The sequence below is a fragment of the Astyanax mexicanus genome, chromosome 2 (assembly GCF_023375975.1).
Source record: "Astyanax mexicanus isolate ESR-SI-001 chromosome 2, AstMex3_surface, whole genome shotgun sequence".
Classification (NCBI taxonomy): domain Eukaryota; kingdom Metazoa; phylum Chordata; class Actinopteri; order Characiformes; family Acestrorhamphidae; genus Astyanax; species Astyanax mexicanus.
Genome location: NC_064409.1, coordinates 62,153,092 through 62,170,816, shown reverse-complemented (window position 1 = coordinate 62,170,816; position 17,725 = coordinate 62,153,092). Strand labels below are relative to the sequence as shown.

General features: G+C 39.2%; 1 protein-coding gene across 28 annotated transcripts in view; it reads left to right on the top strand.

Annotated features, from left to right (window-relative positions):
* ces2b (carboxylesterase 2b) overlaps positions 1-17,725 on the top strand; it is a 52,388-nt gene that overhangs the window by 23,087 nt on the left and 11,576 nt on the right. For 11 of the 28 annotated variants that reach the window (XM_049474674.1, XM_049474670.1, XM_022672144.2 and 8 more), the window contains 20 exons: positions 560-720; positions 1,208-1,397; positions 1,726-1,864; positions 2,057-2,190; positions 3,086-3,239; positions 3,880-3,981; positions 4,067-4,168; positions 6,094-6,237; positions 6,604-6,681; positions 6,825-6,972; positions 7,292-7,441; positions 7,571-7,643; positions 7,817-7,977; positions 10,027-10,216; positions 10,372-10,510; positions 10,691-10,824; positions 15,084-15,237; positions 15,977-16,078; positions 16,164-16,265; positions 17,013-17,156. In XM_049474674.1, the coding sequence (XP_049330631.1) occupies positions 560-720; positions 1,208-1,397; positions 1,726-1,864; positions 2,057-2,190; positions 3,086-3,239; positions 3,880-3,981; positions 4,067-4,168; positions 6,094-6,237; positions 6,604-6,681; positions 6,825-6,972; positions 7,292-7,441; positions 7,571-7,643; positions 7,817-7,977; positions 10,027-10,216; positions 10,372-10,510; positions 10,691-10,824; positions 15,084-15,237; positions 15,977-16,078; positions 16,164-16,265; positions 17,013-17,156 (2,701 nt within the window). The remainder of the gene's footprint in view (positions 1-559; positions 721-1,207; positions 1,398-1,725; positions 1,865-2,056; positions 2,191-3,085; positions 3,240-3,879; positions 3,982-4,066; positions 4,169-6,093; positions 6,238-6,603; positions 6,682-6,824; positions 6,973-7,291; positions 7,442-7,570; positions 7,644-7,816; positions 7,978-10,026; positions 10,217-10,371; positions 10,511-10,690; positions 10,825-15,083; positions 15,238-15,976; positions 16,079-16,163; positions 16,266-17,012; positions 17,157-17,725) is intronic. The other 17 variants (XM_049474688.1, XM_049474689.1, XM_049474669.1 and 14 more) reach the window with 17 other exon arrangements.

Sequence of the window (17,725 nt, the reverse complement as noted above, 5' to 3'; positions counted from 1 at the left end):
AGAGATAATTAAAAGAATGGATTTGAAAAACAATGAAAGCCGATTGAGTTGAATGTTCAGATCCCATGGGTGGGACCGGACTTGCCAAAAGACCTGTAATGGACAGTATTCTGTAATCTTAATAATAATGGAAATTCTCAAAACCAGATTAGAGGCATCGGTGTGTTTCATGGGTTGAGAAACTCTTCATACTATGTGTATAACAATAATATCATTTATCCTGTGTATATAACAATGTTTTAATTTATGCTTTTAATAAATGTCACAAAGTGAAAAGAATATTTCTGAAAAAAGTAGATAAAACATTTGGACCTAAAATCCCTGTAAGGAGGAAGGTAGGACTGCAGCCAGTGCCTGTACACTCTTTCTCCACACCCATACCTTTGTAAAATATGTAGCATGTGGTTTTGCTTTATCTCACTGAAACAAGAATGGACATGAATGGATGCCACCTTGAAGGCAGAATATGTCGCTCTGACATCTTAATGTATAATAAACATAACTGAAAAACCTGGTTCTGGTTCGCTTAGTTTTTTTTTCTGTGTGTGACTGAGTGTAGATCACCAAATGGACCGGGTCTGACACCATGGCCTGAGCATGGAGCTGATGCTGAGTATCTGGCCATTGGACTGGAGCAGAAACCTGCCAAGAACCTGAAGGGAAAACACTATACTTTCCTAACCGAGACTCTTCCACGCCTGATAAGAGAGAAGAAAGATGGTAAGTTAAGTGTGATAAAATGCTTAGCATGATGTGTAATACTGACAATTAAATTGCATAAATGTAAATGTATAATTAGCATACTGTATCTTATACTAGGGTGACATGGTGCACAAATAATATAAAGTTCTGGCTCTACTGAAAAGATATCACTGATGCTCTGCTTCTCTATCTCAACTGTGACTTTTCCAATTTATAATTTTATACAGTTGTGGGCAGTCATGTCTGTTTTATGAATTTCTTGTAGATTAAATTACATTTATGACATATTGTACTGTACTAAATGTTCATTAAACATCGGTTGTTAAGGCAATATAATGTTGCAGAATTGTATGATTAATGTTGCCTTACCAGTTGACCTAAATTTGGATTAATTTGTTGCTTATTAAAATGAGTATAAATACTTAAAAAGCTTATTAGACGATTGTAAATCAGATTATCTTCGAAAAATGTCCAATGTGTTTATTCATTATCTCATCTATGACAGGACCTGTTGTTCAGACTAAACTAGGGGCTCTAAAAGGTGAGTATTTCACGGCTAAAGGGAAGGACACGGTCATCCACAGCTACCTGGGTGTTCCGTTTGCAAAGCCACCATTGGGCCCTTTGAGACTCGTCCCACCACAGCCTGCAGAAGCATGGGAAGGAGTCCGTGACGCCACACAGCAGCCCTACATGTAAGATTTAAGTCATTATTTTTAGCAGTGTTGTTTGAGGAATCTGAAAAAATGCAGAAATGTATGTATATTATACTGTCTGTATTGAAATGTCAGTTTAGGTAAATGTAAGAAACAGTATTGTTAATTTAATTTGCATTTTCTATACTGTCCCAGCCTTGTCTAATTTGAGATTGTATAAAGGCCCACCATATTAACCGTTCAAGCAACAAACTGACCTAATATTTTTTATTATTAAGTGTACTGACTTGAACTCAGTTTAAGAATTTATTTGCACTGTAAACTTAATTTTCATATTAGTGTTATTTTTAAAACATGATGTTTGCAGGTGTATCCAGAACAGGCAGGCAACTGTGGATCTCTTTGCCAATTTTTCACTGAGTATGGAGATTCCTGACATATCGGAAGACTGCCTCTACCTCAACATTTACACTCCAGCAAAACCAGCTCAAGATATCAAGCTTCCTGTAAGTTCTCCAGCAGCTCTTCACCTCTGTCTTACTCACTTATCATAAATACGAATGGCAGTGTTGTGTTTACCTTTGTCCCTGCACCACTAGTGTGTCTAAAAGGAATGACCTTTAGTACTACAAAAGCTAGAGTAAAATTGGCTGAGTCATTGCAGGTTGTCAAATTGACGTTTTCTTTGTGTTTTTTAGGTCATGGTTTGGATTCATGGTGGGGGGCTGAGTTTGGGCTCTGCATCAGTCTATGATGGATCAGTTTTAGCTGCATACCAGGATGTAGTTGTAGTACTGATCCAGTACAGGTTGGGTCTGTTAGGATTCTTTAGGTAAGCCAGAGATTTAGAGATTGCTTTTTTACTTTTGCATTTAAATATAATATTTTGTATTATTTATGAATCACATACTTATTTAACCCCGTTGCTGTAAGAAAGCAACATGTACCACCACCCATTAGCAGAGGGCCTGGAAACAGCAGCGGAGTAGCTAATGGATCTAGGACATAAAACTCTTTAAGTCCCAGAATCCCCAGTGGTAATCAGAACTGACTCAGGCTCAGCTATGAGACACAGTATAAATAATCCACTCTACACTTCTCTGTCGCACCTTTGTAGAGGGGTGACCAGTGACACTGGGTTAAAGGAAAAAAAAAATAAATAAATAAAAGGAAAATAAAAGAAAAGAGAAAAAAAGCAAGTTAAACCAGGCAAAAGAGAAGACCAGAAAATAAATAAAAGCCAAGCCCAAACAAAGCAGAATAGTCTTCTAAAGGCAACATAACTGAAATAAACAGAACTGGGTCCAGTTTTCCAAAAGCATCTCAGCATTAAGGTGATGATTAAGATTAAGTTTGTACAACTGCTATCGACCTCCTACCAGGAACAACTCTGTCTAGGGGTCGGCTGTTTGTCCTATCCCCTATTGAACTTATTGCAAAAACAAAAATTGAGACACTGCAACAGGCCTCTATTTTCAAGAAATTGCTTTTAGCCAAAATCAAATGAGCAAACTAAGCAGGTTAATCAAGACCATGGCAATTTGCTACAGTGCCTAATTGCAACAACTGCTCTGGGTGTAGAATGTCCACAGTACTCTTGGGTATGTCACCCTTTGAATGCCAATTCAGGTACTCCCCTCCACTATTTGTTAAACAAGATACAAAAGTGGGTGTACCCTCTAAATAGTTTTACCTGCTTAACTTAACATAATTCCTTTTTCTTTCAGCACAGGGGATGAAAACGCTCCAGGAAACTACGGCCTCCTGGACCAGGTGGCTGCACTTCAGTGGGTGCAGGAGAACATCCACAGCTTTGGAGGAGATCCTGGATCTGTCACCATCTTTGGCGAGTCTGCAGGAGGAGCCAGTGTGTCCTTTTTGGTGGGTATATAGTACATTTGGGGGAAACCAGGAGGTTAATAGATTTTCGGATGGGAGAATGAATAGCATAGTAGTAAACCCTTTTAAAAGTTAATGGTGAGGTAGTAGAAGTGAGTGAGCTACCCCAGAATAGCAGCGACAGGGGCACTATTATCCTTATTGCATTCAGTTTGAGCTGTTATTTTATGGTAACAATGTTATATAACATTGGCTTAACCTGTTTGCAGAAGAGTAATTACCATTGCAACTAATATTTTGAACCTGATTGTCATTATTTTTAAATCCAAAAAAATGTACTACTGAACAGTTTAGAAAAAGCATATTTAGGGCTGGATGATATTGATATTTAGATTTAGAAAAACTAAGTTACATGCATAGTATATGTTTGTTCAAACAAATATCTAACGAATTAATTTGCCAATTTATGTTAAGTGTCCTGTGATGACATATGCTGTACAAAATATATATTGAAATATCTAAAATGTGATAAAAATCACCATTTTTAAAGAAATGTTCTTTTGTAATATTATTTACATATTAAGATCTGTATTTATAGTAATTGTGAGATGTTATGTGCGTTTGTATTGTTAACATCATCAGTGACTGATATATATATATATTTTCTCTGTTTGTCTTTAAGCTCCTCTCTCCATTGTCTGCTGGACTGTTCCATCGTGCAATTGCAGAGAGTGGTTGTGCTATGATGCCAGGTATCATGGTGGATCCCTTTCCTGTAGCCCAGGTAAAGTATACCCCTCCCCCATTCTTCATCATAGTCTGCTCTTTTATTCTGCCAAATACTGACATTTATTTGTGTGTATTTCCAGCATGTGGCCAATGTTTCTGGTTGTGACATCAGCAGCACAAAGAAGATTGCTGAGTGTGTAAAGCAGTTTCCAATAGAGAATATCAAAAGACTTTCTGAAGAGGTAAGAAATGTAGAGACCATTATTAGAATACAGTGAAAAAGCATGAACAGTGAGGGGGTTCTGAGTGGCACGGCTGTTCAAGCATCAGCCCTATTATTGGAAAATTGTTGGTTCGCTCTCTAGTGATACAGTAAATCATTTCAGACCAACATGTTTCTGTTCTTTAAACTAATTCTGCTAGTCAAAATATATTAAAATGTTAATATAAGACCAGTCAAAATGACACTCAGTAGTGTTTGTGGCATCCACGTGCCTGTATGACCTCTGTATGGCAGCGAATGTTCTCCTGAGGGATCTCCTCGCAGACCTGGACTAAACAGTCAATCAACTCCTGGACAGTCTGTGGTGCAGTGTGGTGTTGGTGGATGGAGCGAGACATGGTGTCTCAGATGTGCTCAATCAGATTCAGGTCTGGGGAACGGGCGGGTCAGTACAGCTTCAATGCCTTGCAGGAACTGCTGACACACTTCAGCCACATGAGGCCTAGCATTGTCCTGCATTAGGAGGAACCCAGGGCCCACTGCACCAGCATATGGTCTAACAAGGGGTCTGAGGGTCTCATCCTGGTACCTATTGGCAATCAGGGTACTTCTGGCAAGCGCATGGAGGTCTGTGCGGCACTCTAAAGAAATTCCACCCCACACCATTACTGACCCACTGCCAAACCACTGCCAAACGTTCCCTATGGAGTCTCCTGACTCTGTCACGTCTGTCACATATGCTCAGTGTGAACCTTCTCTCATTCGTAAAGGGCACAGGGCACCAGTGACAAATTTGCCAATCCTGGTGTTCTCTGGCAAATTTCAAGCGACCTGCACAATGTTAGGCTGTAAACACGAGCCCCATCCTCATGGAGTCGGTTTCTAACCGTTTGTGTAGACACATTCACATGCACAATGACCTGCTGGAGGTCATTTTGCAGGGCTCTGGCACAGCTTCACCTGTTGCTCCTTGCACAAAGGAGAAGGTAGCGATCCTGCTGCTGGGTTGTTGCCCTCCTTTGGCCCCCTCCACGTCTTCTTGTGTACTGGCCTGTCTCCTGGTAGCGCCTCCAGCCTCTAGACACTGTGCTGACAGACACAGCAAACCTTCTTGCCACAGCTCGCATTGATGTGCCATCCTGAATGAGTTGCACTACCTGACCCATTTTTATTGGTTGTAGAGTCCGTCTCATGGTACCACGAGTGTGAAAGCATCACCAACATTGAAAAGTGACCAAAGCATCTTTCAGAAAACATAGGTACTGAGAAATGGTCTGTGGTCCCCACCTGCAGAACCACTCCTTTATTGAGTGTGTCTTGCTAATTGCCAATAATTTTCACCTGTTGTCTGTTCCATTTGCACAACAGTATGTAAAATTGATTGTCAATCAGTGTTGCTTCCTATCTGGACAGTTTGATTTCACAGAAGTTTGACACACTTGGAGTTATACTGTGTTGTTTAAGTGTTCCCTTTATTTTTTTGAGCAGTGTATTAATATGAAATTCACTAATTTTAAGATGTATTCTCTGAATAAATATGTGGAAATAGAGCCATCAGTGGAAGTGGCAAGATAGAAGGGTATAGAAGGCGAGGTTAGGTGCAGCTGTGATGCATTAGTACTGACATTACAGACAGTGCTCATGTGACATAAGGTTGGAGGCAGAGTGAGGCACAGCGAGGTACAGTGAGGTAGAGCAAGATACAGAGCCACAGTAAACGCTCATACTACACTACTTCTTATCCTGGGAAAAATAAGTGCAGCTAAGCCAAGTGCAAAAAAACCTTTAAGAAGCTTTTTATCTCATTTAGAATATTAATTATGGTGTGTCACATTGATATTGGGATATCCAACAGCATGATCATAAACCCTATGTACTAACATTTCATAAACTCCTCTCTCTCTACCTTAAGACATAATAAAAAAACTTGTTGTTGTTTTTCAGCGTGCAATGCTGCATTTTGTAGTAACAGAAGATAAAGCATTTTTGCCCAAACCTGTGAAGGAGCTCCTTCAGAATCAAGAGTTCCACAAAGTGCCACTCATGACTGGTGTGAATGATGACGAGTTTGGATGGGAGATGCCCAGTGTAAGTGGAAAAGAAAGTTGGTTGAGCTGTGAAGATTCTTTGTTTAACAAGAGATTTAATAAGTATTAGAATTTGAATTACGGCTGAATGATATGACTAAAACCTTATATATCCAAATGCTTTCAAGAAATGATGACATATGATCTGGCATGATGAAAACTTTCAAATAAAATCTTAAAATTTCAATATATATTTGTAATGCCAAACACAGCATACTATATATTTGAATATAAAATACCCATCTGTTTTTTAAAACAATATATGTAAATTATGTATGAGTAATTTCCAAATCTTGTATAACATAACCATTTTTGCTGTAAGGATCTAGTCTAAGAACGATGATATTCATAAATATTTTTTCCACAGATAATTATTTCTCCAGAATGGGCTAAAGAAATGGACAGAGAGCAAGTTCTGTCAATAATGAGTTTCTTTGATTCTAATGTGAGTAAATGTAAGGTACACACTGATATCACAGTGATGCAAGTAACATTATTATCTGTGCATTAAGTTGTTTGTTGTGTACTTCTTTGTATTAAGTAAAGAAGAGTTTTTGAGTTGTTGTTTTGTCCTTATTTTCTATCAAGACAAAAACTCAGTTGATCAATGAACTGCTGGCAGACGAATACCTGGGCTCATCTGTTGATCCGATTAACATTCGAGACAGTTTCAGAGAGATGATGGCTGATATAATCTTTAACATTCCTGCTCTCTCACTAGCAAAATTCCATAAAGGTAAAAAAATAGTATCTGTGTTCATTCATAATCTGAATTATAAATTGCTTTCACATTACAAGAATTAATTATTTGGCATTTAAATTTCTAAATGTAAATAAATCTAAAAGAAAGACATATAGTATAAAAGCTGATCTGATAGTTCACAATACGTCACATACCCACAAATTAGATACTCATCCAATCAAATACCACATAAAAAATTACTTTAATGTGATTTTAAAAGATCAGATTTCACACATCGTCACATATGTCACACATTAAGGTCAGTGATTTTGATGTGTAAACACTGCAAAGCTTGTGCATTTTTATCTTTCAGCTGCTGGTGCGCCGGTGTACTTCTATGAGTTTCAGCATCCTCCCAGCATGTTCCAGGTAAAAAGACCCAGCTTTGTTGGGGCTGATCACGGAGATGAACTTGCCTTTGTTTTTGGCTTGTGCTTTGGCAATGCCCATGTCATAGCGACTGGTAAGCAAATATTTTTTAATATCTCTCTACCTGCTCTAATATCAGATTCTATCAGTGATCATCAACCTTGTGTTGTTTTTATTGTTTCATTGTAATTAATAATATTGTTATATATTTTGTTTTTTACAGGCTCTTTCACGGAGAAAGAGAATGAACTGTGTAGAACTGTGATGGACTACTGGGGGAACTTTGCTCGCACTGGGTAAATAATATTATTTATTTATTACTTCCATACATTGCATTCATGTTTGAGATCTTGAAGGTGTTGTTCTTTTCCATGTAATTCTGTATATTTTTTTAATTAATTGGATCTATTAATTGTTTTATAGCATTTGCCATGTGTCATATTTGATACATTTGTCTGTTTGATTACAGTTCCCCAAATGGACCCGGTCTGACACCATGGCCTGAGCATGGAGCTGATGCTGAGTATCTGGCCATTGGCCTGGAGCAGAAACCTGGCAAGAACCTGAAGGAAAAATCCTATACTTTCATAACCGAGACTCTTCCACGCCTGATAAGAGAGAAGAAAGATGGTAAGTTAAGTGTGATAAAATACTTAGCATAATGTATAATAATAACAGTTAAAACAGCTATACTTTCTTAATGGTGCTAGTGGCATTCAGAAAGTACATACAGTTGTGGTCAAAAGTTTACATACACTTGTAAAAAAACATAATGTTATGGCTGTCTTGAGTTTTCAATAAGTTCTACAACTCTTATTTTTCTGTGATAGAGTGATCGGAACACATACATGTTTGTCACAAAAAACAGTCATAAAATTTGGTTCTTTCATAAATTTATTATGGGTCTGCTGAAAATGTCACCAAATCTGCTGGGTCAAAAATATACATACAGCAACAAAATTTGTCAATTTTGGTGATGTAGCGAGTTGTGTCAATCAAATTAGCTTCATGTCATGGCCTCTTCACTTCTTGTAAGTGATTCTGATTGACTACAGCTGTTGACTTCTCATGAGCCCATTTAAATAGGGCTCATTTGACCCAGTGATTAGACTCAGCTACAAAAGCTACAATGGGAAAGTCAAAGGAACTCAGTGTGGATCTGAAAAAGCGAATTATTGACTTGAACAAGTCAGGGAAGTCACTTGGAGCCATTTCAAAGCAGCTACAGGTCCCAAGAGCAACTGTGCAGACAATTATACGCAAGTATAAAGTGCATGGAACAGTTGTGTCACTGCCACGATCAGGAAGAAAACGCAAGCTATCACATGCTGCCGAGAGGAGATTGGTCAGGATGGTCAAGAGTCAACCAAGAATCACCAAGAAGCAGGTCTGCAAGGATTTGGAAGCTGATGGAACACAGGTGTCAGTCTCCACAGTCAAGCGTGTTTTACATCGCCATGGACTGAGAGGCTGCCGTGCAAGAAAGAAGCCCTTGCTCCAGAAAAGGCACCTTAAGACTCGGCTGAAGTTTGCTGCTGATCACATGGACAAAGATAAAACCTTCTGGAGGAAAGTTCTCTGGTCAGACGAAACAAAAATTGAGCTGTTTGGCCACAACACCCAGCAATATGTTTGGAGGAGAAAAGGTGAGGCCTTTAATCCCAGGAACACCATGCCTACTGTCAAGCATGGTGGTGGTAGTATTATGCTCTGGGGATGTTTTGCTGCCAGTGGAACTGGTTCTTTGCAGAAAGTAAATGGGATAATGAAGAAGGAGGATTACCTCCAAATTCTGCAGGAAAACTTAAAACCATCAGCCCGAAGGTTGGGTCTTGGGCGCAGTTGGGTGTTCCAACAAGACAATGACCCAAAACACACATCAAAAGTGGTAAAGGAATGGCTAAACCAGGCTAGAATTAAGGTTTTAGAATGGCCTTCCCAAAGTCCTGACTTAAACCCCATTGAGAACATGTGGACAGTGCTAAAGAAACGGGTTCATGCAAGAAAACCATCACATTTAGCTGAACTGCACCAATTCTGTCAAGAAGAGTGGTCAAACATTCGACCTGAAGCTTGCCAGGAGCTTGTGGATGGCTACCAAAAGCGCCTAGTTGCCGTGAAAATGGCCAAGGGACATGTAACCAAATACTAATGTTGCTGTATGTATATTTTTGACCCAGCAGATTTGGTGACATTTTCAGCAGACCCATAATAAATTTATGAAAGAACCAAATTTTATGACTGTTTTTTGTGACAAACATGTATGTGTTCCGATCACTCTATCACAGAAAAATAAGAGTTGTAGAACTTATTGAAAACTCAAGACAGCCATAACATTATGTTTTTTTACAAGTGTATGTAAACTTTTGACCACAACTGTTTGTGTAACTAGCGTACCGTATCGCATACTAGGGTGACATGGTGCACAAAGAATATAAAGTTTTGGCTCTACTAAACAGTACTTGTAGATTAGATTACGTTTATGACATGTTGCACTATATGTAGTGTTGCAGAATTAATTGATTGTTGTTGTCTTATCAGTTGACCCTAAGTTGGGTTTATTTGTAGCTTAATAGATTGAGTATTAATACCTTCAAAGCTTATCAGAAGAAACTTAAACTGTATTTTCAAAATTTTCAGAATTTCAAATGTGTTTATTCATCCACTCGTCATTGACAGGACCTGTTGTTCAGACTAAACTAGGGGTTCTAAAAGGTGAGTATTTGACGGTTAAAGGGAAGGAAACGGTCGTCCACAGCTACCTGGGTGTTCCGTTTGCAAAGCCACCATTGGGCCCTTTGAGACTCGCCCCACCACAGCCTGCAGAAGCATGGGAAGGAGTCCGGGATGCCACACAGCAGCCCTACATGTATGTTTTACATGTACAAATTAACCGTTTAAGTAACAAACTGACATAATGTTTTTTATTATTTAGTTTACTGACTAAATTGAACTCAGTTTAAGAATTTATTTGCACTGGAAGTTTTTTTGCATATTAGTATAATTTAATCTTGATGTTTGCAGGTGTATCCAGAACAGGCAGGCAACTGTGGAAATATTTGGCAATTTTTCACTGGGTATGGAGATTCCTGACATATCAGAAGACTGCCTCTACCTCAACATTTACACTCCAGCAAAACCAGCTCAAGATATCAAGCTTCCTGCAAGTTCTCCAGCAGCTCCTAACCTCTGTCTTACTCACTTTTGAAAAGTTTGCCAGTGATGTGTTTACCTTTGTCCCTGCACCACTAGTGTGTCTAAAAGGAATGACTTTAAGTACTTCAAAAGCTAAAATTCTCTATGCAGGTTGCCAAATTGACGCTTTCATTGCTTGTGTTTTTAGGTCATGGTTTGGATTCATGGTGGAGGGCTGAATATGGGCTTTGCATCAACCAGTGATGGATCAATTTTAGCTGCATACCAGAATGTAGTTGTAGTAGTGATCCAGTACAGGTTGAGTCTGTTAGGATTCTTCAGGTAAGCCAGAGATTGAGAGATTGCTGTTGTACTAAACCTGCTTTTTTACATTTGCATTTAAATAGTTGTTACTGTAAGAAAGCGACATGTACCGCAGTCCCAGTGGTAATCAGCATTGACCAGTAGAGATGGGGCCGATCCGATACAATATCGATATCGGGGCCGATATTGATGTAATTCGACGAATTGGATATCGGGCGAGCACGGCCGATCCATTACCAATCCATATTCCAGTCCGCAGCTTGAGCTGGACAATAAAACCGACGTAACGTTAAACACTACACGCACCAGTGATCCAGTTTCCTGTTTCACAGTTTACCCTGAACCCCCAGCAGCTTCAGTCTGTGGCTCAATTAGTTAGGGTGACCAGACGTCCTCTTTTTCCCGGACATGTCCTACTTTTGAGACCTAAAAAATCGTCCGGGATTTTGTTTGACTGCCCAAAGTACAGTGCATTGTGATTAGAATTGCCACGCCGTTCCATTCTACTCCATTCCAGGTTTCTCTGTATCGTAAATTGATCACACCCTTCTCCTCAAATCTATCTACTTTGCATTGTGTGTGTGAAAAAGAAAGCGTGGGCTTGCCAATGTATACCCAAATGTTTACAAGCAAAAGCACGTGTGTGTCCGCCGGTTCTACACTTACTCTGTGGGGTATGTTCAGTGTTGAGCGCAGTTGACAGCAGCAGCAGACCGGGAGAACAGGCTTTTGACGGAGGAAACGAGGGACAGACTGAGCAGAAATGTGTAGCAGGTAGTAACATTAGTAAAGTTAGGATTACACAGGGACTTTGAGGTGATGGAGGTAACATTAGCTCTATTACATGAGAATGATGAGCAGTGGCTGATAAAACAGCAAACAGTCAATAATGAGAAGTGTTGGATGAGCAGCAAGTGTGTATTTTAGGCTACCTCATTTTTTTTTTAGATATTTGGGTTAAAGGTGTGAAAGGCTGCATAGTTTGAGTTTTGTAGCCTTTATGCTGTGGATCAGTATGTTTTAAAAAGCACTAAAACAAGTGAAATAACAGATTTTAAAACTGTTAACTGTTAACTTAAAAAGTAAGTGTTAAAAATATAAAAGTAATATTATCAAAAGGTATGCCCACACTGAATAAGAGTAAAACAGTGTCTAATGCTTTTAAGACAAAGTTGCGTTGCATGAATTAATAAAGCAGCCCTGTTTGTAGCTTGATACAAATACGTTATAGCTGTTTAAAGGTGAAAGCAACTTTAACCTGAAGAATTAGAATTGAGCTGTTTTATCAGATATATTCAGAAAATACATATTAGACATGAATTCAATACACCCCCCCCCCCCCCCAAATCTGGTCCCCCTAAATTATTAAACTTAACTAGCTATTTGCCTATGAAAAAAGTCAAATGTCTGAAGAGTTTTCACTTTAGAAATGCCGGACAGCAGAACGGTACACGTAATGTTTGTAAAACACCAGCTGTCTGTTAGCCTAGCTAGCACTGAACTGACAGCAGCTGTATTCTGGTGTTGTAAAGATATTAACTACAGACTGGAGTAAACTAGACATAATCCACATATCCTTTAAAACCACAGGATCTACAAACACTAACCAGCACAAACACACCCATCTGTTGTTAAAAACAGCAATTAATTTAGTTTGGAAATACAGTTAGCATCACCAGTTAGCCTAGCTAGAATTGGGCCGACAGAGGCATTCCGGCATTGTGAATGTAATAAGTAACTCAAATCTCAAGTGAACTACAGCCACAATCCACATCGAATATCAAACAACAGATCCTACCCACGCTAATCAGCACCAAGAAATCAATCTAACCAGTGTCACTTGTTAGCCGTTAGCTATTGCAGCTAACCCACTACGACACCTGTCAAAATAAAAGTCTTCTGCGCAAAAATTTAAATATTTAATTTTAAAGAAACCTATTGGGTATTTGCATATAAAGTTTGTCAAATAAATTACTTTTGAACTCATTTAAATGAAATGCACTTGTGTATTTTTAAAGGGCTGTGTGGTCTGATTCAGCCTCATTATGTAACCTTAATCATAGTACTAATGATAAACTATACAGTGAGTCCAAGAAGTATTTGATCCCTTGCTGATTTTCTTTGTTTGCCCACTAATAAAGACACTATCCTTCTGCACTTTTAATGGTAGATATATTCTAACATGGAGAGACAGAATATCAAGACAAAAATCCAGAATATAATTTTAAAGAATATATTTTAATTAATTTGTATTTCAATGAGGAAAATAAGTATTTGATCCCTCTTGCCAAACACACTCAATACTTAGTGGCAAAGCCTTTGTTTGCAAGCACAGCGGTGAGACGTTTGTTGTAGTTAACCACAAGTTTAGCACACACACCAGGGGGAATTTTGGCCCACTCTTCTTTGCAGATCCTCTCTAAATCATGAAGGTTGGTGGGCTGTCGCTTGGCAACTCTGACCTTCAGCTCCCTCCATAGATTTTCGATCGGATTGAGGTCTGGCGACTGGCTGGGCCACTCCATGACCTTAATGTGATTTTTCTTGAGCCAATCCTTTGTTGCCTTTGCTGTATGTTTAGGGTCGTTATCATGTTGGAAGACCCAACCACGGCCCATTTTCAGATCCCTGGCAGAGGGGAGGAGGTTGTCCCTCAGGATTGTGCGGTACATGGCTCCATCCATCTTCCCAGTGATGCGGTGAAGTAGCCCTGTACCCTTGGCAGAGAAACACCCCCAAAACATTATGCTTCCACCTCCATGCTTGACGGTGGGCACAGTGTTCTTGGGGTCATAGGCAGCATTTTTCTTCCTCCACACATGGCGGGTGGAGTTGAGGCCAAAAAGTTCAATTTTGGTCTCGTCTGACCACAAAACCTTCTCCCAATAACTTGGTTCATCTTTCAAATGATCATTGGCATACTTGAGGCGCGCCTCCACATGTGCTCTCTTCAGCAGGGGTACCTTTCGGGCACTGCAGGATGTGAATCCATTGTTGCGCAAAGTGTTGCCAATTGTTTCCTTGCAAACTGTGGTCCCAGCTGCCTTCAGGTCATTTGCTAACTCCTGCCGAGTGGTTGCAGGACGATTTCTGACCGTTCTCAGAATCATTGCCACCCCACGAGGCGAAATCTTCTTTGGAGCACCGGGCCGAGGTCTGTTGATTGTCATGTTATACTCTTTAAACTTTCTGATAATTGCACTAATAGTTGTTACTTTCACATCCAACACCTTACTAATCTTTTTGTAGCCCATTCCAGCTTTGTGAAGGTCAACAATTCTGACTCTGAGGTCCTGTGACAGCTCTTTGGTTTTACCCATGTTGGAGACTTGAAATCTGTGTGATCTGTCTGATTCTGTGGACAGGTGTTTTTCACACAAGTGATTAGTGAGAACAGGTGGCTTCAGGTCAGGTAACAAGTTGATTGGGAGTGTCTAACTGGTCTGTAAAAGCCAGAACTGCTAATGAATACTAAGGGATCAAATACTTATTTCACTCCATGAAATACAAATCAATTAATATATATTCCTTAGATTTATTTTCTGGATTTTCTTTTTAATATTCTGTCTCTCCATGTAAGAATACATCTACCATTAAAAGTATAGAATGATCATGTCTTTATTAGTGGGCCAACGAAGAAAATCAGCAAGGGATCAAATACTTGTGTTGGTATTGGTATCGGCAGTTTTATATCAGTTTATATCAGTTTTATATCGGATCGGAGCTAAAAAAGTGTCCTATCACTACTGACCAGGCTCAGCTGTGGGACACAGTATAAATACTCCACTCCACACTTCTCTGTTGCACCTTTGTAGATGGGTGACCAGTTACACTGGGTTAAATTAAGAAAAAAATAAAGAAAATGAAGGGTAAATAAGAGAAGAGAAAAAAAAGCAAGTAAAACCAGGCAAAAGAAAAGAAATTAAAGCCAAGCCAAAACAAAGCAGAAAATTCCACTAGCTTTTCCACTGCAACGTCTGTCAAAGACAGAATTTGAGTCTTGCTTCCCACCACACCCTAATAGTTACCTCTGTTGACAATTAGTGCTGCCAAACTGTGTAATTAACCTGCTGTATTTTGCCTCAGAGTAAAACAAGATTGGTGCTATAATCCAATCCCTTCATTGCATATAATCTGGCATTACCTTTGTAGATATGTATTTTCTTGTACTGTGGCAATACAGAATTTATTGCATATACTGTGTTTACTGAGCACTTGTGACACAAATTTAATGTTTTTTGCCTACTTAACTTCAGTGTAATTCCTTTCCCTTTCAGCACAGGGGATGAACACGCTCCAGGAAACTACGGCCTCCTGGACCAGGTGGCTGCACTTCAGTGGGTGCAGGAGAACATCCACAGCTTTGGAGGAGATCCTGGATCCGTCACCATCTTTGGCGAGTCTGCAGGAGGAGCCAGTGTGTCCTTTTTGGTGGGTATATTGGGAAAACCAGGAAGTTAATCATAGATTTTAGGCAGGGAGAATGAATAGTGTAATAGTAAACCCACTTGAAATTGAAGGTGAGGTAGTAGAATGAGTGAGCCAGTCCACAGTAACGACGACAGGGACACCATTACCATTATTATTATATTTTAGAGTAACAATGTTTTATAACATTGGCTTAACCTGTTGGCAGAAAAGTGATTAACATTACAACTACTATTTTAAACCTGATTGTCATTATAACTCCACAAAAAATAACAATTGAACAATTTAAAAAGAGCATATTTAGGGCTGGATGATATCAATATTTAGATTTAGAAAAACTAAGGAACATGCATAGTATATGTTTGTTTATACAAATATTAGAACAAACTTGCTAATTTATGTTACGTGTCTTGTAATGACAGATGATGTACAAAATGTACATTAACCCTTGTGTGGTGTTCGGGTCTGTGGGACCCGTTTTCATTTTTCATCAAATTATACTAAAAAAATATTTTTTCTAACTCAAACTCATTGGCATTGGCTCATTTTTTTGTGAAAAACATATATCAAAACACATTTTTGATAAACACACACTGTACACCCCCACCCCTGATTTAAAAATCTGTTGTGACATTATTTACTTGTTTAGTTCTGTATTTATAGTGAATCTGAGATGTTATGTGCGTTTGTATTGTTAACATCATCAGTGACTGATATATATTTTTTCATCTTTGTCTTTAAGCTCCTCTCTCCATTGTCTGCTGGACTGTTCCATCGTGCAATTGCAGAGAGTGGCTGTGCTACAATGGGAGGTATGATAGCGGATCCCTTTCCTGTAGCCCAGGTAAAGTATACCCCTCCCCCATTCTTCATCATAGTCTGCTCTTTTATTCTGCCAAATACTGACATTTATTTATGTGTATTTCCAGCATGTGGCCAATGTTTCTGGTTGTGACATCAGCAGCACAAAGAAGATTGCTGAGTGTGTAAAGCAGTTGCCAATAGAGGATATCAAAAGACTTACTGAAGAGGTGAGAAATGTAGAGACCATTATTAGAATACAGTGAAAAAGAGTGGCACGGCTGTTCAAGCATAAGCCTTATTATTGGGAAATCGTTGGTTCGCTGTCAAGTGATACAGTAAATGATTTCAGACCAAACTACCACTTGTAACCACATATTAAATTTAAGTTCTTCAAACTAATTCTGCTAGTCATATAGATAAGGTATGCAAATACATGCACAAAAGATAATATATTATAATGTTAAAATGTATTATATGTATTAATAGGAAATTAACATTCTTTTAGGTGTTTTGTCTTTAAAAATGTGTGAAAATAGAGCCTTCAGTGGAAGTGGAAAGATATAGAAGGGTATAGAAGGCGAGGTTAAGTGCAGCTGTGTTGCATTAGTACTTACTATAGGGCCTAAAGATGAATCTTATTATGATTATCATTTTTGTGATATGAGTTTTCAATGTAAATATACAGAGTTTGGAATAATTTTGTTAATAACAGTTAACCAAATTGCAGGACACGTGGGAAAACTAAGTGCAGCTAAGCCAAGTGCTGAAAAAACGTAATTTATGTTGTTTCACATTGATATTGATCTGACAGCATGATCATAAACCCTGTGTACTAACATTTCATAAACTCTCCTTAAGACATAATAAAGAAATCTTGATCTGAGCTGCTAGAAGCAGAGATGTTCTGTATAGTTTTTGGTATCATGATAATGAACAGAGCAGAACTGTACAGTTTTTTTTGTTTTGTTTTTCAGAGTGCAATGCTGCAGTTTGTAGTAACAGAAGATAAAGCATTTTTGCCCAAACCTGTGAAGGAGCTCCTTCAGAATCAAGAGTTCCACAAAGTGCCACTAATGATTGGTGTGAATGATGACGAATTTGGATGGGTGATGCCCAGTGTAAGTGGAAAGAAAGTTGGTTGAGCCGGTTAGATTCTTTGTTTCATGCATGCCTCTTAAAAAAACATAGATGGAAGTAGAGAATCAACCATAATATTAATGACATCAGCAAGCCCTGAAGCTTTTCACAGTCTCAGAGAGCAGCAACACATGGCGCAGAGTGGTCCAGCGGTTTAAAGCGCTGCCACTATGAGCAGAAGGTCGCAGGTTCGAACCCCCTCTCATGCGGATCAAGCGGCCGGCACTCAGAGGGAGCACAATTGGCCCTGCTCCCTCCAGGTGGGTAGATGGCGCTCTCTCCCCACATCACTCCCGGGGTAATGTCCACAGCACAGGGCGTCTGGGAGCTGATGAGCTGCTGCACTTTCCTCCAAGCGCACTGACTGCTCGGCAATACTGCGTTAGCAGCCGCTTGAAAAGAAGCGGTGGCTGACTTCACATGTATCGGAGGAAGCATGTGCTAGTCTTCACCCTCCTGGTGTGTTGGGGCATCACTAGTGATAGGGGGAGTCCTAATGAGTGGGTTGGGTAATTGGCCGTGTAAATTGGGGAGAAAATGGGAAAAATTA